This window comes from Eschrichtius robustus, chromosome 1, assembly GCF_028021215.1.
Source record: "Eschrichtius robustus isolate mEscRob2 chromosome 1, mEscRob2.pri, whole genome shotgun sequence".
NCBI classification, from domain to species: Eukaryota; Metazoa; Chordata; class Mammalia; order Artiodactyla; family Eschrichtiidae; genus Eschrichtius; species Eschrichtius robustus.
Genome location: NC_090824.1, coordinates 158,703,723 through 158,727,329, shown reverse-complemented (window position 1 = coordinate 158,727,329; position 23,607 = coordinate 158,703,723). Strand labels below are relative to the sequence as shown.

The 23,607-nt window shown below is 41.6% G+C and overlaps 1 protein-coding gene across 10 annotated transcripts in view; it reads right to left on the bottom strand.

The window, feature by feature from the left end:
- The window catches only part of AKAP13 (A-kinase anchoring protein 13), a 342,139-nt gene that overhangs the window by 146,937 nt on the left and 171,595 nt on the right, over nucleotides 1-23,607 (bottom strand). For 8 of the 10 annotated variants that reach the window (XM_068557294.1, XM_068557256.1, XM_068557275.1 and 5 more), the window contains exons 6-9: nucleotides 20,975-21,067; nucleotides 18,972-19,170; nucleotides 13,138-16,282; nucleotides 9,229-9,362 (exon numbers count right to left, since the gene is read on the bottom strand). In XM_068557294.1, the coding sequence (XP_068413395.1) occupies nucleotides 9,229-9,362; nucleotides 13,138-16,282; nucleotides 18,972-19,170; nucleotides 20,975-21,067 (3,571 nt within the window). The remainder of the gene's footprint in view (nucleotides 1-9,228; nucleotides 9,363-13,137; nucleotides 16,283-18,971; nucleotides 19,171-20,974; nucleotides 21,068-23,607) is intronic. The other 2 variants (XM_068557313.1, XM_068557339.1) reach the window with 1 other exon arrangement.

Below are 23,607 nucleotides of genomic sequence, written 5' to 3'. Positions count from 1 at the left end.
GCTTACTGTGACTTCTGAGTAAGACTTAAACTCAAGATATTTTAATTGTGCTCCTAAGAGTATTTCCTGTTCTGAACTTTATAGAAAGTATCTTCATCATCAACTACCTTTCTATTGAAGACTACACACGTGGCAATGACTCAAGACCACGTCACAATTCTTTGGTTCCACAAGGAGGGATGGGGCTTTGGGGGTTCTCAGAATGGAAGCAAAATGGCTATGTCACTGTATGAAAGAGGCAAGGAGGGAATGTAGATTTATACTGGCTGAATGGAAATATTTAAACAGAGGTGCTACTCTTTTTAATTCCTACATGGTTCACATATTACCAAATACTTCCATTCTTCATGCTTCTTTTGGTAAATGTTACTTTTCAGTTTCCTAAACTGAAATTGGGGCGTTTCTGGCAATTCTTAGATCTTGGAAGGGCCAAGTACATTGTGAAAGCAATAAAGAACTATAAAGCTGGAGAGCACATCAAAGGTTCCCTGAACCTATCCCTACTTTCTAATGAATATTTACACCACGTGTGTTACAACAAGGTTATCACCAAGGAAACATCACTACATTTCAGACAAGCACTTCTCAGGAAGAATTCATCTCCCTGTGAACTTCTAGAGCACCTTAAAGGCACCTATGGCACGTCTCACATACTGCAGCCACAGATGGTGATTATGCCTGTATGTGCTTTCTTTATTTAATTAAACTGGGGACAAAGACAATATCTAACCTCTTTTCACTTCCCTACATATTCAATGCAATACCTTGAGAGGGAAAGGCATTCATCTAAAGTTTACTAAATCAATGAATAAAGGAAATCAAAGCCACAGACTACATCACAAAGTTGAGCAGCCTAATAGGCCCAAAATATCAGAAATCAGTACCTCTGAAACCTTTTCTGGATAAACAATTCCATACACAGCGTGCACCTTTTCTCTTATGGTGGCCAACCAGCAAGGCATCTTCTTAAAATACACAATCAAAATCTCAGAAATCTATAACTGTCCCAATTATGTGCGTCACTGAGAAGGACCTAAGCCTTTCTGCACAGATCAAATGATGTTTTTCTTTTAGTTTTTCTACTATGGAAGCTTCTTCTCTTAAGAGGAGAAAACAAGCAGCCATAAAGTCATGTTTATGTCAGTAAGATGAACATAGAACTTGGGGTCAGAAGCAGTACACTAGTTTTCCTGAGAGGTCGCCTACTGGGGGGCCCTTCCAAGTCCACTGGCAGAAATAACGGTTACACCCAAGCCTGAGTTTCTGACACGGCATGCACATATCTTCACCCCCACAAAAGACAATCCTCCTTTAAAATGAAACTTGGGAAGCCACTTGAGGTAAACAGTGTAAAAATAATACACCATTCCTTAGAAGCGTCCCTCCTCCCAGGGGCTATATAGGAACTTAGAGAGAAGAATTTACCATTTATCTAGCTGAAATATATCTATTCATAAGCCACCCTGAGTTTGTCTATATATTTTAACACTTACCAGACTGTATCTTATTGGTTTAGTAATTGTCTCTTCCCACTGGAATATGAATTTGAATGTGGAGACAGGCCTATTTTCATTTCAGCATTTCTAAGGTCTAGCACAGAGTTCAAGAACATTTGTTGAATGAAGTACTGAATAAATCAAGTGCACCCTCACAGTAAACACAAACTGACATGGTAATTTAAATAAGTAACACTATGGCCTGATACAGTTGGTAACTTCTTCCAAGATCATTGTAACCATCACCTATTTAAAATCATTCATCCATCGAGTCTTAAGAGTGGGTCTGATAATTCTGAGTTAGTTTAAAATGAGATAGAGTTACACCCTACTGCTTATAAAACGTCTAGTACATGCTGGACACTATGCTAACTCTAGTTAGTACAAATAACTCTTGAAGTTGGCATCATTATCCCAGATTTATAGATGAGGAAACTGAGCCTCTAAACAAATGGATCAAAGTGGCAGATCAAGGGCCATAACTGGGATTAAAACCGTGGTTTACTGGGCTCCATAATCTTTCCACTGTGCTTGGCTACTAACCTTGGCTGTCAATATAATGAGATAAGAATGAACAAAAGTGAGATGAGGAGTGTAACAAATGGGCCAAAAGAGTGATAAGAATCACATTTGGTTCTTTTGTCCCAACAGGAGGAAAAAAGAAAAGGCACACACGCCTCCTCCAAAATGCACATATGACCTATGATCAAGCAGTTCTTTGAGAGAAAGAAGTGGATTGTTAATCAAAGTTAAGACTGCAGAGCAAAACACCCTGGAAAATGTTCAGAGAAAAAGTGATCAGTAAGAACTGGCCATTAAAGAAAGTGTGATTTTAAAAAGTCCTGCGCGGTTGCCCTTTTTACTCCAATACAGTAAGATATACACCCCAACATTCATGAACTTATTCCTATCATTTGAGAATCACACACTGGTTAAAAATTAAGAACCTGAAGAAACATCAGAGATTACCTAACCATTATACAAGTGGGAAAATGGAGATCAGAGAAATTAAGTAATTTCCTCAAGGCCACTGAAAAATGTAGAGCTATATACAATGGTATACTACTACTCAGCCATGAAAAAGAATGGATTTTTGCCATTTGCAATAATATGGATGAACTTGGAAGGTATTACGCTAAGTGAAGCAAGTCCAACAGAGAAAGACAAATACTGTATGATATCGCTTATACGTGGAATCTAAGAAAGTAAAACAAACTAGTGAATATAACAAAACAGAAAGAGACTCACAGATAAAAAGAACAAACTAGTGGTCACCATGGGGGAGAAAGAAGGAGGGAAGGGCAAGATAGGGTCTGGGGATTAAGAGGGACAAACTACTATGTATAAAATAAATAAGTTACAAGGATATATTACACAACAGAGGGAATATAGCCAATATTTTTTAGTAACTATATATGGAACATAACCTTGAAAAATTGTGAATCACTGCTAAACAGCTGAAACATGTAATACTGTACATCATCTATACCTCAGTTTTTTAAAAAAAGGAAAAAATGTACAGTTAGATCATTAAATTATACTCTTACAGATTTTTTTACATTAAGGTTGTAGTTTTTCCACTTACGGCTTTATGATCTGGGCTTCTTTAAGGCACTTCTTTTTTGCAACTACCTTCTCTAGAAGAACACTTGGAGAATTTCTTGTTGACCCCATTTCAGAAGAGCCATCCAGAGTGTCTCCAAAGATTCTGTATGAAACAGCTGAGGAGTATGTTTCCCCGTGACTGAAGCTAGCTCTAGATTTGGACCCAAAAAGGAAAATTGGCAGCGGGGGGTGGGCGCGGTGCTAGTTCTCTTACATGCCAAATATACGCAGAGGAGACTTACTGGCGACATGAAGAGGTCACTCTGCTTTTTCCTAGATGACACGTATACCACAAGACTATATATATGTAAATATGATAGCAGAGACATTTTTAAAAAGACCTTTTTTAAAATTGAAAACTGAAATAAGAAGGTAGGATGTGTGAGTCATTTTGAATATCAGTGCTACGACCGGTCCAGTCAGTTACCAGATAGCCTGAGAGCTGCCATATTTTCCCATGGCAGGTGTGCATGAAGGGTGTGAAGAGCCACACAAAAGGAAAACTTTTCTGAAGAGATTCCTGGACTAGGGATGGAAATGCAAGCTCGCCCCCTTGAGACAAGAGGAAGGAAACACAGAAAATAATCAAACTACAGGGAGAATTCAAGATTTTAACCAGAAATAGTCCAACACTGCCCTTACCACAACCTTGAAGAAACAAATATTAATATTGTTGTAAAAATAACTAAGACTGGAAATTCAGTTAATTTAATGTTTGGCTGTGTCGGTTTTTTTTTTGTTTTTGTTTTTTTTTAAAATAAATTTCTTTATTTATTTGTTTATTTTTGGCGGCGTTGGGTCCTCGTTGCTGCATGCGGGCTTTCTCTAGTTGCGGCGAGCGGGGACTACTCTTCATTGGGGTGCGCAGGCTTCTCGTTGCAGTGGCTTCTCTTGTTGCGGAGCACGGGCTCTAGGTACTCGGGATTCAGTAGTTGTGGCTCGCGGGCTCTAGAGCACAGGCTCAGTTGCTCCGCGGCACGTGGGATCTTCCCGGACCAGGGCTCGAACCCGTGTCCCCTGCATTGGCAGGTGGATTCTTAACCACTGTGCCACCAGGGAAGCCCTGTGTAGGTATTTTTTTAAAAAGGGAGCATGGTTCTGACTGGGGAGTGTGTGTTAAATGAAGAGTGGACTTTCCCAGTAACCTGATACTCAACATATGGGATTTTATAGTTGTGCTTGAACATATGTGTTCTTGAGTGTTTGGCTGCCAGGACCATGGGCATCCTGACACGATATACCTGGCTTGCTGAATTAACTCGTCCATATGGCTAATGAGCTTCTGCAATGATCATTTGGAAAAGGAATTATTACAGAAATACCTTAAGGAACAGATACCCCAGGGAAGCAAGCTCCTTCCTAATGAACTTGGCCACATGTTGAGAAGATTCATAGAGGACATGGAGCATGCTGGTTTGCAGCACTGGGGCAGGAAGTAGGAGTCGGAATTCCTCCCTGGCCACCATGGAGCAGCTTCTCAAGGTGAATGGTCCCAGAAGGCGTTCTGTTCTGGACTCAAGTATTGAACGTCACGTCTACACCCAGTCATATCATTCTTTAGGAAATAAATGGCAGGTTTGGAAAATCTTAGTAATTTGTGCATCAAATGCAAACTCTCTGGACAAATACCATCTCGATGGTACTTAGCTACAGCTAAACAAATTATAATAAGAACATGAGACTTATTTTAAAGTGAATCAGCTTAGATCCCAAAACAGCCAAAGGAATTTCTCCAACTATCACCGAAAGCACGAGAGTATAATGCAATGGTTTTAGAATCTTAGGGTGTTTCTAAGGAATGGTGTATTATTTTTACACTGTTTACCTCAAGTGGCTTCCCAAGTTTCATTTTAAAGGAGGATTGTCTTTTGTGGGGGTGAAGATATGTGCATGCCGTGTCAGAAACTCAGGCTTGGGTGTAACCGTTATTTCTGCCAGTGGACTTGGAAGGGCCCCCCAGTAGGCGACCTCTCAGGAAAACTAGTGTACTGCTTCTGACCCCAAGTTCTATGTTCATCTTACTGACATAAACATGACTTTATGGCTGCTTGTTTTCTCCTCTTAAGAGAAGAAGCTTCCATAGTAGAAAAACTAAAAGAAAAACACCATTTGATCTGTGCAGAAAGGCTTAGGTCCTTCTCAGTGGGTACTTGTTTAAAATGCAAAAACCCATCCAAGTGAACTGAATTCCCCAGAAGTATACCCTCAGGATGACTTTTCTGGAAACCACAGTATAGCAGAAACATCACGGACACAGAAATGAGGTTCTAGTCTAGTGTACAGAATTAACCAGTTGTAAAATGAGGCAAGTTGCTTAACTTTCCAGAAACCATTTTTTTCCTCCTATAAAGCAAAGGTATTAGACTTCAGATAATCTTTAAGCTTCACTCAAATTCTAAAGGTCTCAGAAGTAAAACAAGCACCATGCTTCCCAACTTAAATTAACATTTGATGCTATTCCTGACGCTTTTTTAACAACGTTCAAGAAGCAGAACCTGAGGCGTGATTGTTTTAGGAACCACCATATGCCACTGGTCACACAAATGAGTAAAAAGGATACTGGAATCTAAAGTTATAAAACTAATTAATAATAATAATGCTAAGTGCTACTTATTGCATGTCAGGCTCTAAGTACTTGATATATATTAACTCACTGAGGGGAAAAAAAGAGGACTACAGGAGGTAATCTGAGAACCTTGAAACCAGGAATGTATATAAGAAGGGATAATGTTGAATATTAAATTGTAACTAGTATTAAGGCTTTGGCAATACTTAATAACAACCATGACTATAAAATGCTGATAAAATGACTAATGCGAATGGACCATATTGTGTATAAAACCTGGCCTTTGGAATTGTGAACAATTTTCGATTCAGTGAAGAAGTTATCTGTTAGGACCACGTATCATGTATCAAGACACCTGTAGCATTTAACACATACATGTGTTTTCTCTGAGGATATAAGCAAGCACTATTCTTGATACTGCCTAATTCCTTTATGAACCTATGCTCTAGGTTTTCAAGACAGTAGCAAAGCGTAAGATACACAGTTTTTTCCCGTTTTACATTTGGAAAAGGATGATTCAGTGAAACAATGAGTCAATGAAGCAATGACTGGCTTATTCCCAAGGCCAACAAAGAGACTGGGCATGTGTCTGAAAGATCAAATTAAATAATGCTAAACAAATGCCACTCCACCCTCGACTACAATCACTAGCTCAAGTAACCCTTTTCAGACTTCAAACCCAGACTCCAGAAGGTTAAGGCTAGAAGACGAATAGAGTAAGGAAGCTGAGCCCTGGAGAGACTAAAGTCAAAAAGCAAATTCAGGGGAAACACAGAATCGGAACTCTCCGCCTTCCTACGTGCAGTTTAATAACCAGAGCTTTCACGGCAAGCTGAAACAATTTAGAAAAGAAAAAAATTCTACTTGCTTTCTCTTTCTTTTCATCCACTGAAGCACAAGTATTCTCTAGGCCAGGAGCCCACAAGCTACCACCACTAGGCCACCGCTTGTTTTTGTACAGCCCGTAAAAAAAAAACCTAAGAGTAGATTTTACATTTTTTAATGATTGAAAAAAATTCAGAAAAGAATATTTCAAAATATTAAATTACTTCATGATATGAAATTCAAATTTCTATAAAGTTTTATTGGAACACAGTCACACTCTTGTTTACATGCAGCCTGTGGCTGCTTTCACACTATAACATCAAAGTTGATTAGTTGTTACAGAAACTGTATGTCCCACATACCCTAAAATATTTACTCTCTGTCCTTTACCAAAATCGTTTGGGAACTTCTCAATGAATATAGCATGTGAAAAGTTAAATGGGAAAAAAGAGAAAATGGGGCATTGGAAAGATCAAATTGTGTGTCCATGCTTTCTCCTTTCAATCCATAGCAAGTCAGGCAAGGCTGGCAGAGCAACAGGGAGGGGAGGTCAGTGGTCAGATTTCACGTCACTTTAGGAATGCCGTGAACACAGAACGCTCCACTGTGTAGACCTGAAAATCTTCATGAACTAAAAATTCCATTCACGTATGCTTTCTCTAACTACGCTAAGTGAAGGCAGACACAAAGCACAGATAACCCCTAGCAACAGACAAATTACATGGTTCTCACATATTGATGCTCCTTACAATATACCCCACAGTCACAGAGCCTGGGGTTAAGAGTCAGGGAGGAAAGCACCCCACTGGGCAAGTCCTAGGTTAGAACCAAACTACAAGCTCCCATTCTAGCAGGCTCTGACCTTGAGGTAGCCATGTGACTCTCTGAGGGTGTAATTCTTTTATCTGTAAAATGAGGCTTGATGACCAACCAGAGGAATATTACCTCTCTCAACTCCTAAAACTGGAGGAAAAATGAGAAGAGGAAAGAGACGAGAGGAGGAACTTTCTTTTAAAAAAACAGTGTTTTGTTTTCTTTTTTATAACAGTCAAGATACAGTCAGGACAGAGATATCCTCATGGGAAAGCAAAAGGTCTATGGCCAAGCATCAGGCTGCACTCAAGGACACTAATTAGCAAGACTTCAGATGGAAGACTAAGAAGCAGAGGCATTTGAATTCAAGGATGTGAGTTTGTTCCTTTCCTTTTTTAGGGGCTCCTGGAAACAAAGACACATGTACCCATGCAGGGTGTGTTCTCTTTTCTTTCCCCAGGGGCAAAAGCAACATTTGTCTGTATAATGCCTGCTGTACTAGCAGCCACCCAGGCATGAGTCATGAATGCTATCTGTAATAAGGGGTGGGTGAAAACAGTCAGCACCTCCCGACCACTGTACTCCAATAAAATGAAGCTTGTTTATCACAGTCTATACACTTGAAACAGTTTGGGAGGGTATAGTTCTGCTTCTGTACTGGGGTAACTTTATGAAAAAATACTTAGCCCTCTGAACAGCAAACACAGTGCACCCTCAAGTCTAGACAAGGAAGGCTCATTTTCCGACGGGCAATATGATTTAGGCCAGTAACTCGATTTTTCAGCTTCCAAAAGGTGTTCTTTTTTTTAAAGCAAGTGTGGAATCTAAAGCTTAGAACCCTGTTTCTCTCAACAAGTTTAAGTTCTCCTGTTTTACAAGTTAATAGCTTTAAACAAGAAGAACAATAATCTCAAGACCCTGAAGAAAACCACTTTTGAAAACTTAGTATTAAATATAAAATTACCATATGGGTCAGCACACCCATTACTAAGTATATGAAAACATATGTCCACACAAACTTATACACAAATGTTCACAGCAGTTATTATTCACAATAGTGAAAAAGTAGAAACAATCCAAATGCACATGTGGTATATCCATACAACAGGATATTACTTGGCAATAAAAAGAAATGAAATACTGATCAATGTTACAACATGGATGAACCTTGAAACGTTACACTAAGTGAAAGAAACCAGTCACCGAAGGCCACATATTCTATAGCTGCATCTATATGAAGTTCCGGAATGGGCAAACCCATAGAGACAGAAAGGAGATTAGTGACTGTTAGCTGAGGGGGGTGGGAGTGAACTGCTAATGAACATGGGGTTTCTTTTCAGCATGATGACAACGTTACAAAATTAGATGGTGGTGACAGTTTTAAGACTTTGTAAATATATGAAAAACTACTAAACTGCACGCTTTACTTGAATGAGTGAATTTTACGGTTATGTGAACTATGTCTCAAAAGAGCTATTATGAAAACCTAGTGAACTTTTTTTTCCATCATTAAAAATGACATACTTCATATTTTAGTCAGTATTGAGCTTTAAGTTAAAATCTCATTTTTGCTATCAGTTTCTATATAAAGAAAGAAGAGTCAGGTTTAAGAAGGGTTAATAGATCCCTTTTTCCGGTAATTCCCATTTTGTGACATGTTAAACCTCATGACAAATTGCAAAGTCTTGTGCTCACAGGAAAAGCGTTTTGCATTATAATCTCCAAGGGATCCCTGCAGGAGGGTCCATTCTAAAACTATGCTAGGCAAAAGCTTCACTGCAACATGTCCACATTTGTATATGAGGGAACAAGGGAGAAAGGGAAAAAAAATCCTACTGTGAATCAAAAAAAATCCCCCAAACAAGGCCATAAATCAGACACAGCAGAGCAGGCTAAACACACTTTGTGCTCATACAGACTTACCGCCTGGGTCTTCGGGCCTTGTTTCACCTCCGGCGTAGAAGCTATGTTTCCTACAGCCACCTCTTCAGAAACTGAACTCTCCCTGGTATTACTCAGAAAATCCACTTCATCTTCAGCTTTCGTGTCTGGCATTTCTGAAGAGAACAAGGTGGTTACAAAGTGCATTTGAAAAATTGATTCCTGGGCCTTACTATTTACACAACATGCTCCAGGTTTCATGTGTTTTGTTTGCCTTTCCCTTTGTGTTAAATAGAAAGTATTATTTTGGAGCGGGTGTCATTTCTGACCTTGTGCTGAGCTAGTCCCTCATCACCTGGTTGTATGGTTTTCTCCAGCTTCTGTGTGGGTTTGTAGCTAAGGTAAGACCCAGTTCAATGCCCACTGAACTTCCATTTTCACTACTGACTTTTTCAATGACAATTTGATGAGTGTGGTGCTGACTTGCACATGGAAAAGAAAACTGACAAGCTTTAAGGGAACAGATTAATAGCTAAAGCTAGTAGCCCATCCTGACCATTATCAAAGAGGCAAGAGATGTATTTGTACAGGACAAAAAGGAAAGAGCTGCTGAGAATGAGATAAAGCCTTTGGGAAGAGTCTTCCTTTAAAAACATACTACATACACTCACCTACCCATCACAGCAATTGATAAGACTGAACTATTCTTAATAAATTAGTTTTTGTTTTAACTTTTATTTCTTCCCAAACCAAAACATAATTACACACTATCAACAGCAATTCCTTTTCTGAAGAAAAAGTTTTTTCATGTTTTCTTTAGAATTATGCTCAACAGACCAAACAGTAGTGGTTTTGTTACACGACTACCATATGGTCAAGCTAATACAGCAAGGAAGTGATAAAATGATGCCTGAGGCAACTTTAGGCTTCGACACTTCATTAAAGGGGACTGATGGTTGAACAGTCAAAATTCACCTTGATAATCCAAATACAAATGGAACTATCATCTCGATTTCATTTGGAAAATTTTCTGTGGTTGTTACTAATCTAGTCACACTACTACTCTGGCAGAGAAAAGATGTTCCCTACACCAGAGGGCACAGAAGCTTCTTTCACCAAAGAATAAATTATATTATATTGTATTATGTATTTTATAATTATATAAATAAAATATATTAAGATTTTATTCTAATAGCACACTGTGAGAGTGTATACCTTTATACACTGTGACATATATAAAGGTCTACTTTAGATTTAGAAAGTGACATTCCCATAAATGAACAGTTGTAAGTCTCCTTTCTTTGCCCTAATTTTTTAATTACCTAATCTTACTAGTAATTAAAAAAATGGGCAAACACGTTTCCTTGCCCAAAGAACCAAAATCTTTCTTACATTTCATAAAAGGTGATTAAAGTTAAAAAAAAAAAAAAACAAAAAACTGACTAAGCAACCCCCTTAGAAGTATTCCTTGATCAAAACATTTCTGCGTAAGATAGGGTTGTTTTTTGTTTTTTGTTTTTTTTTGGAGGGGGGCTGTTGATGATTTTTATTTTATTTATTTGGGGATGTGATTTCTGACACATCCTTACTATCCTACATCCATCAACTGAAAATATGTATCTTGGCAAGTAGCAACCAGTCACAGCGGTAAACAGAGATGAGTGAGACCTGTGGGGTGTTGGCAGCCCCCTCGGGACTGGCCTGGCTCAGTTATGCAAAACTGACTTCCCAAAGCACTGCGGCCAATGCTCCTGATGGGTAAAGGGCCACGTCTCCGCACTCTAACTGGAAGTTTTGTGTTTTCCTCATCTCAATTTCTATTTGGCTTTGTCAACAGCAGTATATAAAAGCAAAAGCCAATGCCATGTGGCTCCTTCCAAATCAGCACTTAAACCGATGTCTCCTCACTTACAAAACAGTATGGTTAAATTCATAAATGGCATGTAAACTTCCTAGGAAACACCCTTTGGTCTGAGATCACACTCAGGTGCTTTTTCTCTAGGGCAATGTGACCAGGGACTTTCTCCAATCCTGGCTATTTTCTGAAAAAAGCACCAATTTCTTCATCACTGGTTACTTCTCTCTGTCCTTTGAGGCCATGAGCCTGGAGCACATATGACTCCTCTGGATAGCAGAATAAGTAACTCACCCCCCCGCCCCACACACACACACCAAAATCCTAAGCCCAGAGACACTGCTGAAACTTGATTTTCGTCTCATTTTCCTTCCTAAAGCCTTAAAATCTTAAACATAAGTTCTTAGCACCTTTACTATCTTTGTGTGCTATTAAACATCAAAGTCTGAAAAAAAAAATCAAAGTCAGCTTGGTTTCTACCTTTTCTCATAAGGTACTATAGACACAAACCTTACATAGTTTGTACTTGCTTGGGTTAAATTCTGACTACTGAGCCAGAAAGAGAAATAATTCCAGCCCATGTGGCTAAGGACGCAGCACCCAAATGAAAACAACATAGCCAGGCATCAGCTTACAGCCACTCCCGTTCTTCTGAAATGTCAACCTGCCAGGGCCCCCAAAATAGACTTGCTGTTGTGCCTTCTTTTAAAAATTAGAGACCTTCTCATTGAAATTCTGAGATTGTTAGTGATAGAAATTTGTTGGTTGCTAACAATCCAAGACACTTTAATAAAACAAAAAGTGTGAAATCACCAAAAATACTACCTCAGGTTTCTTAAATCCCTCAACTGGAAAAATAGATTATAAATGGTCAAACACCCTCTATCAGGGAAAATGACCACTGTGTTTAAATTGCTCTTTTTCTAAAGCCACTTCTCTCCTTATTCTATTTGTTCATTTCTATTCATGCCCCACCCCCAAATTCTTAGCACCTACTACAGTAAAGGGGTTTTCAAAAATTAGAAAGAACGGCAAGAACAATCAAACAATAAAAACAAAGCAGGCTTCTTACCTACGAGAGCCTGGGGGCAAGCATGGAGATAGGTCCTCTGTCTATACCTGGTAACAGGTGGTGGTCGCAAAGTGTGAATCAAACTGACCTCGAACGACTTCAGGAGTCAAAACCGAGTCCGACTCCAGTTTGAACTTCAGCCTCAACCCCCAATAAGGAGTTTTATTCAGATCGTTTCTTTCCACAGAACACCAGTGGTTTCTCTTTGCTCTCTCTGGACATGGTTAGCCACAGGCGGAACGGGCTGGTGCTGTGTGAGCAATCTGCTTGCTGCAGCTGCTTCACCAAGATAAGGAGACACAACGTCTGCCCTGTGACAGCAGCTCAGCAGACTAGGCTCTGGCGGAAATCCTGTATCCTATCCCCTGCACTTCGCAGGGTCCTCAATTCCCAGACTGCTGCCCAAGAGCAACAGGCAATGGAACTGGAGGTCTGCTCCTCAGGCAGGAAAAGGAGGGAGTTCCCTTCCCACAGCCTCCACCAATGACCTAATACCACCATTTGGGATGCTGGGCCATCAGCTTACAACGATACTTAGAGCTGTTTGTGAAACCACTCTGACCAAATTTGCTCAGGACACAGACTAGGATGATAGGGAAAGAAAGGAGTTTCAGGTTTGTAAATAAAACACACTTTTTCAGCACTGTTTGTTATGGTTCTCGAGAAAAAGGACTAAGCCATGTGAACAAAAACATCTGCTAAATTCCTTTATCATTTTAGAGCACCTGGGATCTAGGCACTGTTTTCCAGGTTAGGAAAGTCGTGACTGCTCCAGTGCGACAGATGGAGCATTTACAGGCTTTAAGCAATCAAGCCAGAAGTCTGGAAAGCAGGGAGCGAAAACTGTCCAACCCTGAGATGACGTGCCTCTCCGGATGGTGTTGACTGGTAACCTGGCAACCTACCCGATGAACGCCAGCCCTCTAAACAACAACCTGACACCTATGTTTTTACCAGCACATCACAGAGACTCTTAAGGGAATTTGTTTCTCGAACTGTTGATTTTGTACTCTGCTTTGCTTACCTGTTGCCGGAGTTGGTCCCTGGAGAGGCAGAATAATCTTCTCTGGCTCCTCCCTTCCAGCAAAGCATCCTGCAAGGTTCCCAGAGGCTTCTCCACGACTACTGCCCATTGGCGGGGTCTCCGCAGGCTGGAAAGCACTCGCCTTCCCTGCAGAAGCACTCTCCAGCTGTTCAGGCCCTGGGCCCGACTCGGAAGGACAGGGCAGTGACATGTGACTGACTTCCCCCTCTGTCGTCAGTTCTCCCGAGGCCTTGACTCGTTCTATGACAGCATCCACTATGCGACTCGCAGCCTCCTCAATCAAGTCTGCTGTCTCAGGCAGAAGCACGGCTTTGGCAGCGACGGTGCAGGGCAGAGGGGCACCATCCCTTCCCCTGCCTGGGGCCTTGTCACCACGGCTTGAGAGCCCCGTCTCTGTGGGGTGCTCTTTGGCAGCAGGCTGCGGCGGGACGTGATGCGCTTCCTCATCCACCTGTGTCTCCTTGGAGTCGCCTGTGCTACGGCTGCCATCCGCTCCCCCCACCTTCCCCTTCTCCCAACCCAGGGACACAACCTCTGGGGGTGCGGCTCCCTGAGGGTCAGTCACACCTTTGTCCGGTAAAGGTCCCGGCAAACCCAGGATCATATTCTTCTCCTGGCTCGAAGAGACTTGCGGAATCTGGGTGTCTGGAGCGTCGTGTGGTGTGTCCTTTCTCCTGGCCCCAGTGGTGCCTTGCAGAGCACTGACCACGGCACCACCCAACGCTGCATTTCCACTCACCTCACAAGCGGTGGTCTTCCCCTGGGACTGAGTGTTTTTCACCTCAACATCCAGAGCAGAAGATCGCTCACAAGTAAGAACCTCGAACCCACCTGGTAACAGATTTGGCAATGGACGCGAGCTGCTCTGCTCTGTACCTGAGGCCTCCTGGCTTGAGTCTGCAGCCAGACTTGCTCCTGGTGGCACCAGGCTCTGTGCAGCCCCACCTTCCACCAGCGGTGCGACTGGTGGGGCCACTTCCTTGTTATGTTTAGTTGCTGCGTGAAGACAGGCCCAGGGTGTGCCCAGTGAATTACCGTTCCGAGGAGCCCTGTCCTCATCACAGGCGGCTGGGCCAGGTTCTTCACAGAATCCCGGGGCCTCCTGTCCAGGAGGTGGTGTTCTCGGCTCTTCCTGCAACGTTCCTGAACGAAGAGTGCTGTCCTTAATGGAGGAACAGGTCACTGCTTTATCCTTGTCTTCTGGTCCCTGCGCTGTAGGGCTCTCTGGAACCACCTGATCTTTCCCTTCTTCAGTCAAAGCGGAATCAGAGGCCAAAGTGGCCTGACCCACATGGAGCAGGGAAGAGTCAGTGGCCCCCTCGACGATATTCAGGACTTCAGGGGCTGCTGAGAGGCAGGGACGCTCACACTCCCCACCAGGTCCTACGGGACTGGTATTCCCCATGCCGGGCTGAAGATCTAGAGCAGAGGAGGGTGGGCACAGGCCCACTGCACTGTCTTCTGGTGGCTGCTTCTCCAGATCATTCGAATCTCCATCTGGGCCATCTCTACAATCTGTAGGTGGTTCAAGAGTTGCTGTTCCTTTTTCATTCTGGGAGGAGGGGACAAGAGAAAGGGCGTCATCTTTGGTTACTGATTCACTGCCGGGACTGCCTGTCAGAGAGGAAGTCCTGCCTGATGTCACTGCCTGGTCTGACACCCGTTCTTTCTCAGCTTTGGGGACAAGAGCATGTGGATGTGGAACTACCTCAAGCATATCTGCTAAAGATGTTTCTAGTTTCGAATCTTTCCCTTGGCTTTCTTCATCCAAGACTTGGAGAGGACAAAAATCCACATGTTCCTGGGTGTCTCTAACAGGGTCAGGGGTGACCGTGTTAGCCTGGGGGCCTTCCGAGCAGCTGGCAGTGGGCAGCGGTTGTGTGTTGAGCAGCCCTGTGGGGGTGCCTTCAGGCTGGGTAACGATGTCATCACAGTGTTCTACAGCCAACACACCACTAGAAGTCCCCATGTTCTGTCGACATGCAGAGGCAGCACAAAGTTTATCATCTCCAGTTGTAGAACAGATGGGTGATTTGCTGCTTTGGCTTTGAACACGAGATGAATCCGCCTCTGATTTCTGGTTTGGCATAACATCTTTTTGCGGCCTGGGAAAGGTTAAATCAGGGGGTGACACCGCCACACACATGCTGGCCCAGGGAGTGTCAAGTTCGAGCCCTTCTGAAATCTCATCTTTTGCAGCAGCTAGAATTAACTGAGAGTTCTGAGCCCCTGGAGCATCAGCACTCTCTTCACAACTTCCAGAAGTTTCCGTTTCTGCAGTGTTTTCATCAATAGCAGTTTCTTCATCACTAACGACAAGTAAAGACTCAGCAGGCTTGTCAGCAACCAGGGAGCCAGCGGCAGAGACACCGTTGGGAACGCTGGCTTTATCCACAGGCTCGTCGGTGGCTTTTACGTCAGAGGCCCCAGCTGTGCTGATATTAGAGTCCTCAAATCTTTCCTTCATACTCTCCCCCGCTGCAAGCACATTCCTCTGGATGGTGGCCTCTGGGTTCACGAGACTGTGTTCCGTTTCCCCTGCGGTGTCTGGGACGCTGGCACCTGCTGGTGAAGGGACCACCAGTTCACCTCCAGAGAAAGACTGGGCCGTGCCGGGCTCCAGGGCTACGCCTCCCTGCAGGACGCGGCCTCCACTGCCTGGAGATTCCTGGCCTGTGGCCATTGCCGAAGATTTTGTTCCAGTTTCTTCACTTCTGACTCCACAGGATGGAAGGCCTTCTGTGTCCTTTCCTGTGCAATCAGGTGTGCTCTGACGGCAGCTGTCGGGATCAGACGCAGTCCCGGAGTCCACGATAGGTGCTGGCTCCTCCTCGTCTCCTTTTCTCTCCACGCCTGTATTTTTCTTCCTATGGGAAGAGTCTGTATTCTCTTCCTTAACCACACTTGACAAATCATAGGAACTTTCAATCTGCCCCACAGTGCTCCCATGGCAGCACTGAGAGCTCTCAGCACCTTCAGGAGAAGCAAGCTGCTGGCTGGCTGTGGGCGCTGATGCACAGGGAAGAAACTGACCATCTGTATCTTGGTCACTGGGCAGACTTGAAGGTTCTTGTGCTGTCACCACTGAGGGCATAAGACTGTCCATCTGTTTGAGGTTTGTTTTCTAGGAGGAAATGGAAGATACTTTTAAAACATTGTCCGGGGGAAAAGATGTCACTGACACCTATAAGCAAAAATTCTGTTGGAGAGAACTCAGTAGCATTCCAGCCTCTCTAAAGTCACAGGATAAGCCAACCTAAATAAATACAAATAAATTCTCTCTTGTTCCTGACATTAATTTCCTCTTACAGTTGCATATCCACTAGAATGATAAAAATGGCAAGAATACAGTATGACTATTTTCTATATTATGAACTTATTTTAGAAAATAGATAAAAACTGAGCCTCAAAAAAGCACAGTGGCTATCTTCAAATGAGCAGCTGAGAAAGATTCTTTTTATAGGGGCTTTAGAGGGGCAGAGGCTGCTTCCATCCCACCTCATACATACAAGTAAAAACAAATCCTGGCCAGTCTGGTAAACTCTCTTCAATCACAAGGCACAGACATATGCTCCCATTCCCTAAATTCTCACTGAGGAGTTACACAGCATCCTTTAATCTCCAAAATATGCTCCATTCAATCTAGTTTAACAATTTTAGTTATGGGGTTATAATTTCAAAAGGAGTGGCACGGTCGATTCTCTTTACTTCTTGATAAAAGCAGTTCCTCTGTTCCTCTAATACTGAATATTAAATAAATAAGAATACATTGAACTAGTAATACCTAATTCTTGATTAGTCTCAGATGATACTGTGCTTTGAGGATATTATAGGTCATCTCAAAAATAGTTTTTGCAACTTGAAAAACAGATGTAACCAACTATACAGGAATGGTTAAAACAATCATGGTTAATCAACCTGACGGAAAATGCTACACTGTTATATAAGTGTTAACTATGAAGACCACAGTGAAATAAGGAAAAGATATTTATAACATAATGTTTAAGAAAATAAATAAAACTTATAGTTAATCTAAGGTTATAATTATGGAAAAACTACAAGTACATGTAGATAAGGCTTAGGAAAGAATGGAGAAAAACAAACACGCTGATCTTTAGAGTGGGTTTACCTTTATATCAAAATTTCAGGAATCCTTAAAATGATACAATTTTTTTTCAACACATAAAAACTATTTTTCTCTCTTTTTTTTTTTTTTGGCTGCACTGCGCCACTTGCGAGATCTCAGTTCCCTGACCAGGGATTGAACCCGGGCCACGGCAATGAAAGCCCAGAATCCTAAACACTAGGCCTCCAGGGAAGTCCCAAAACTATTTTTCTAACGCCTGGTTTGCTCTTCACTCATTATCTGATCTACTACAATAATCTCACGCAAATCCACCGTGCACTGTCATCTCATTCACCTACCCATTCAGTTCCTGTGTCGAGCACTTACAGTACTCCATCATCAGCCGATTCCTGTCTACTCACTGGGTCTGATGTAAAAGTTCACACATGTAAGTGTAAAACGAGTTACGCTCACTAAAGTCCTTCTAATAATAGAGTACACGAAAAATGAATTTTCACTGAAAGCGTCTGTGCTATGCTCCTTAGGGTATTCAGAATGGCCTGCCTCCCTTCCCGCTGAGAGTGTAACTGACTCCAAAAAAACTATGAAAGCAGGTCATTAAATTTAATAAAGGGTGAACATTACAGAACAGAGATTTGCAGAAAAAAGTTATATTGTTTGAAAAATTTTAGATGCTCCTAACACAAGCATCTTCTCACAGTTTTAATTTCTCATGGTTTCCTGTAAAATATTCCCACACCTTGCAGGTAGCTTTGGCATCTGCAAACTGCTGTTTTCAAATGGACTATCATTCACCCAGTAAGAAGAGCCCTAAAGGAAAACCTGACCTTCCGGCAGTCTCTTCAGAGGAAAATAAAATGACACCTATTCTGGAATAAATGTGACTCAGAGAGGCAGAGGCAGGTACATCTACAACCTGCTATGAAGTGTCCTGGCCTGCTGTTCTCTGAAACAAGCAAGGCCTGCTCCCAAAGAAGGCTCTGGCATTGAGCTGACCCCAGATGACCTTAAATGAAATTACTGCCAAGCTTTTTCCAAATCAAATCAACTCTGAAATAAAATGGGTGGAAAAATTATCTAAACTTAGCCTTTCAGATGTTGCGGCCAAGAGAGATGTACCCATGTGACGTTTATATTACCCATAATAAATGCTACCAGGGAGTATGTAATGTCTTTATGTCTGGCAACAACTTCATCTTGAAGGCTTGAGTGGATTATAAAATCTTTATTGTTTTAGTGATCTTTTTACCACACAACTACCAATTTAAATACAGTATCACAGTCATCACTCACTGAAATAGCTGTGAAAAGGCTCCATTTCTGAGTAAATTTGGTTCTTATTCTTCAGCAACAATCTCAGAAACTGTTTAGCTCATTTCGTTTTATAAAGTTAAACCAACAAATTTATAGAGTTAAATAAATGTCCTTTTACGCCAGGAAAATTTAGTTCTAGTTGTTGCATATTTCTGTATCTGCAATGTGTACGTGTGTCTTTCGTTATTTTAAAAGCCTGGCAAAAAACAATGAAAAATTCTCGCAGTCTCCTATTGCTACTACCCCAAGGCTGAGCTCTGTCTCTATAAGTGCTAACATCTAATATAGCTAAAACTGCTTTACAGGTTTCACAGTCTTTGAGGGAAGCACTGTTATGTTCTAATTATAGCAAGGCTAATTGGGGGAAGGGGCGAGAGCACAAAAGCCTGAAAATGGAAATTTTCTGTCTTACCATTAGCTGCTGTTGGATGTTCATAAGCTTAAAAATATGTCCAGTGCAACTGTCTCCAGGAAGTGGGGGTTCCTGCTGTGGTTCAGACTCAGAGGTTAACGTATAGACGTCCAGCTCTCGGTGATGCCTCACAGAACAGTCTCCGTAAGGGACCTCATAGGATAAACTGCTCCAGGAGTCTGGTTCTCCAGCATCCTCCCTGGAAGCAAGCAAACTCTGGTTAATATATATGTATATTTTATGCATAGTATACATGAATATATTATAATAATATATTATATACATATATATATATATATATATATATATATATATATATATGGATACGTATACATATATATGTATTCTGCCTCCCAGGCATAGGTTTAACCCTCTAAGTCTTATGTAAAATTTCAAACCTCATTGCTCTTTGAGGCCCTGCAGCAGAAATTTGGTTTGCACAGTTCCCCAGTAATTCAGGCATATAACTAACTGTTTCATTCTCTTCATAAGAGGCCATAAATGGGCTAAATGAAAACTGCAGGATTCCTCCCTAAGGATGTTCTTTTGATCAAGATAAAGAGAAGACTGGGATCCTAAAACAGTTAATATTATGCTCACAACCAAATAACGAGGAAATGTAAGGAGGATGGTTTTGCCCTGGTTTTCAAAAAAAGCAAGGCTTATTAAGCGTTTCTCTTAAAACGGGTTATACCATATGCTAAATGCAATTGATCATATTGGGAAGGGAAGAACTAATCAATCCAATCCGTGCAAGGGCACTCCAATTTTTGTTAAAAATAGGTGGAGGAAGCACTCTCAAAATTCTCGAAGTCAACTATATAGAGGAAAACTATCAATATTATAATGCCTTATCATACTATACTTGTCAATTTAATTATCAAATCCTATTTTGAATGAAGCACTTGGTTCCAAGAACTTTAAGCTATAACTTTAAATTTAAAAGACAAACAACTTTGCTCAACTCACATCATTATAGATACACCTCATATTCAAATAAAGCCGACAAATGCCCAGGTATGTAAAAAAGCATTTCTGGGACAGGCCTCAAAACATGAAATCTCTTTACGTGGTTCTAATGAACCAGTACGCTGATAAGGTATCCCAGAGATTCTGGAAGAAGGCGGAAGGTAGTGTTTGAGATCATTATCATGTTTTAAAATAAAAAATAAAACTAAAGAATTAAGAACTAATAGACATGCCATCCACTGACAAATATGAGAGGGAAACATTACTTCAACTCTCTCTCCAGTGTTCTGTCTACTAAATCATACCTGTCAGTTCTTAACAATTCACCAGAGAATAATTGGAATTTGAAGGCTAAAAATATGCTATAGTGAAAAACCTATAATAAACTGGAGAGCCATGCACTGGCTAAAGGTAACAATTAAGGCTGCTCCAAAAGAAAACTATTATAATTTCCATACTCAAGAGTGACTCCCAAACAGTTGCTTAAAATGAACTTAGCATATGCTATGCTAAATGTTTCATGCATTTACCAAGCTGCTCTACACTGAGCAAAGTGACCTCAAATAGAAAAGTACCTAAAAGATAGTCACTTTAAAGCTCAACTGAATGACTCAAGAAGTCAATCAGCTCCACCAAATGAGGGGGAGGCAACGACTCTGTAAATTCAACTTTGGAGCTTGGGTTGACATTGTCACTAACTCTGCTTAACTGTCTGACAGGCATTACTGGCATATCTGCTTACTCAGATTACCACTTACAGCCATGCTCCAATTTTAAAAAAAAAGGTCTTTGAAAACAAAACTTGATTTATACACCACCATTGAGTGTGAACCAAATACAACAAGCTAGGAGGGAACTGTTTGCCAAGGCAGGGGCAATTTAATAGTGATACAGTCCGTTCCCAGCAAGATGGAGTTTTCTACCAACCTTGCCACTATTAATTCTCAAACTGCTTCTTTTCTAATATCTAAACCCTGGGAAATTCCCTTCTGTAACCACAACCTATTTATCTCCTACCTCTCCCATGCTCTCACCTTCCAGAAGAATGTGCTTTCGTTGCCACAAGTGCTAACCCTTCAATCTCCCAATTCATCGTACCTGTGGATTTCTGTTGCTTCCTAGCCCACCTAGAAACCAAAGACTAGTTAATGCAATTATTCTCCCAATGGCTTCCATGAATATCTGCTGCTATTGACACTCTTCAAACCCATCGTGCCTGTAGGTCTGGGTAAACCCCACCATTCAGCAAGTATTTGTGCCAGTATTCTTGGTGCTGGTGATACAAACCAAAATCCTTGTCCCGTTGGAGCTTATATACTTAGCAAGGGAGACCAGAGCAATCAAGATAAATAAAACACCTAGAATTCTGAAAGACAGCAAGTGTGGTGGAGAAAATAAACCAGGGATATGGGCTGCAATTTGAAATGTGGTGGGTCAGGGAAGGGGCCTCACCGAGGTGACATTTAAGCCAATGCATTGTCTGCTCTGTATTCAGCGCTGTATAAAACCTTGGCTGCATCCACTGATAAAACTTGGCAAAGTTCTACGACTAATAATGTTTACTGCAACATTAGGTGTAATAGTACTAAAGACTGGAAACACCCTAACCGAGTCAGTAACTAGAGGGATGTCTGGTAAATTAAAGAACAGACCTACAGACTATTATGGAGCCATTAAATATAACTGAAAAAACAGTTCAATAACACTGAAATCTATATTCAGTGAAATAAGCAAACTAAAAAGAGCAAAAAAATATAAGTATAGACAGTAAACTGCACAATAAAAATAGTGTCAGGGTGGTTGGGTTATAGGTTTTCTTCTTCCCTAGGATTTTAATTAATGTCTTAAATAATTTTTTAAAGTTCCTATTCAGCCAGGCCTCCCTGTTGCTCTGTAATGCTTTTTACTCATGTGTGTTAATCCATCCTCACGGGGGTTACCAAAATGTTCTATAATTTCCTCAAAGGACTAACGTTAACCTTGTCTACTTCATTCTCAGGTGACCTTTTCTCCCATCTTAGTGAAAAGCTTGAGGCCATCTAACATGAACTAAACCCATCTTCAATCCACCAAAAAATGCCTGTGCCCGTCTCCTCTAACTTCAGGGCACCTCTCCATACAGTGGGTTTGCTCTGTTCCACACCCCCGTCCTTAGGTAACTGGCTCGGTAATTGCCCCCTGGATGCCTGTAGTTTTCCACCTGCTTCTGGACTAGCTCCCTCCCCATCCACCTGCAAGTACCATGAAAACCTCACCAGTAGACAGAGCAGAGGCAGGAAAAAGGATTACTGCACAGGTGCCGGCAGCAGCAGCAGAAACCTTTATTCAGCCCTGCAGACCAGCGGTTCTCTCTGGGGAATCCAGCCCCCAGGGGACATCTGACAATGTCTGGAGACATTTTTCGTTGTCACAACCTGGGGGTGGGGAGGGGTCCTACAATGCACAGGACAGCTCCCTACAAGAAAGAATCATCAGGCCCAAACTGCCAGTAGCGCTGGTGTTGAGAAATCCTGCTGTAAACCCCCGAACCCCTTTCTGTCTGCCCTCCTCTTCCTTCCCTTCTACCTCCTTACCAGCCATTTGAACAATTAAAGGCTTTGCGCCTACTCCCTCCCACTGCTACTAAAAACTTCTGTCTCGGGTTCCACTGACAAAATAAATCTCCAAATCCAATGGCTTTTCTTTGTCCCCACTGTCCTTGAGTTTTGTAGAATCTTAAAATGGTGACCTGATTCTTCTTTTGACATTTATTCTCACTTGACATCCATAAAGAATCATCCTATTCACCCACTGTTTTCTCTGGCTTTTTCTTCTTCTTCTCACATCTTAGATGTGAACATATGTCAACTTCCTGAACTTGGTCTTCTATTAAATGGTAGGCACTGTGCTAGATGCCAGGGCTACAAGGATAAATATGATACCTTTCTCAAGAATAATGTAAACACACAGCCTAAGGTCAAACACGAATTACTATTAGATAGCCATAGTTTGGCTTACTGGTGTTACTGTCACCTCCATGGAAAGGAAAAGCAGAAACAATCTCATGGGAGTTTTACCCTTATGAGTGTGGCATTTTATGCACTAAATATACCATATTTCATCAAAATTACCATGCTATTACTTGTAAAAGCAACATCATTTTATGTATTACTAAGAAGGAAAAGAACTGTTGTGAGTTAAATTATGACACAAGTTAGAAAAATTTACATCTTAAAAGAGATAATACAGGGAATTCCTTGGCAGTCCAGGGGTTAGGACTCCTCGCTTTCACTGTCGAGGGCGCGGGTTCAATCCCTGGTTGGGGAACTGAGATACTGCAAGCTGCGTGGTGCGGCCAAAAAAAAACAAAGGAGAGATAACAGAGTATAAATACAGTCAACTGTCCCTCTGAATACTGGTATGGGTGGTGCAAACAGTTCAAATGAACAAACAGTTCCAACATCAACTGCTTAACTTCATGTGCACATTCACCTGTGAGTCCCAAGCCTGCAACAAACGGACAGCAGATACAAGTGAAAAGGGCAGCTCAGAGGCTTTAGACAGACTTCAACACCTAAGACACTAGTTTTCAAACTTTTAAGTAGCTGAACAGTTTCAAATAAAACCACATGCAGAAACAGTTGCTCCGGTGATAGGGGCAATAGAGGGAAGGAAAGGCAAAGCCCGG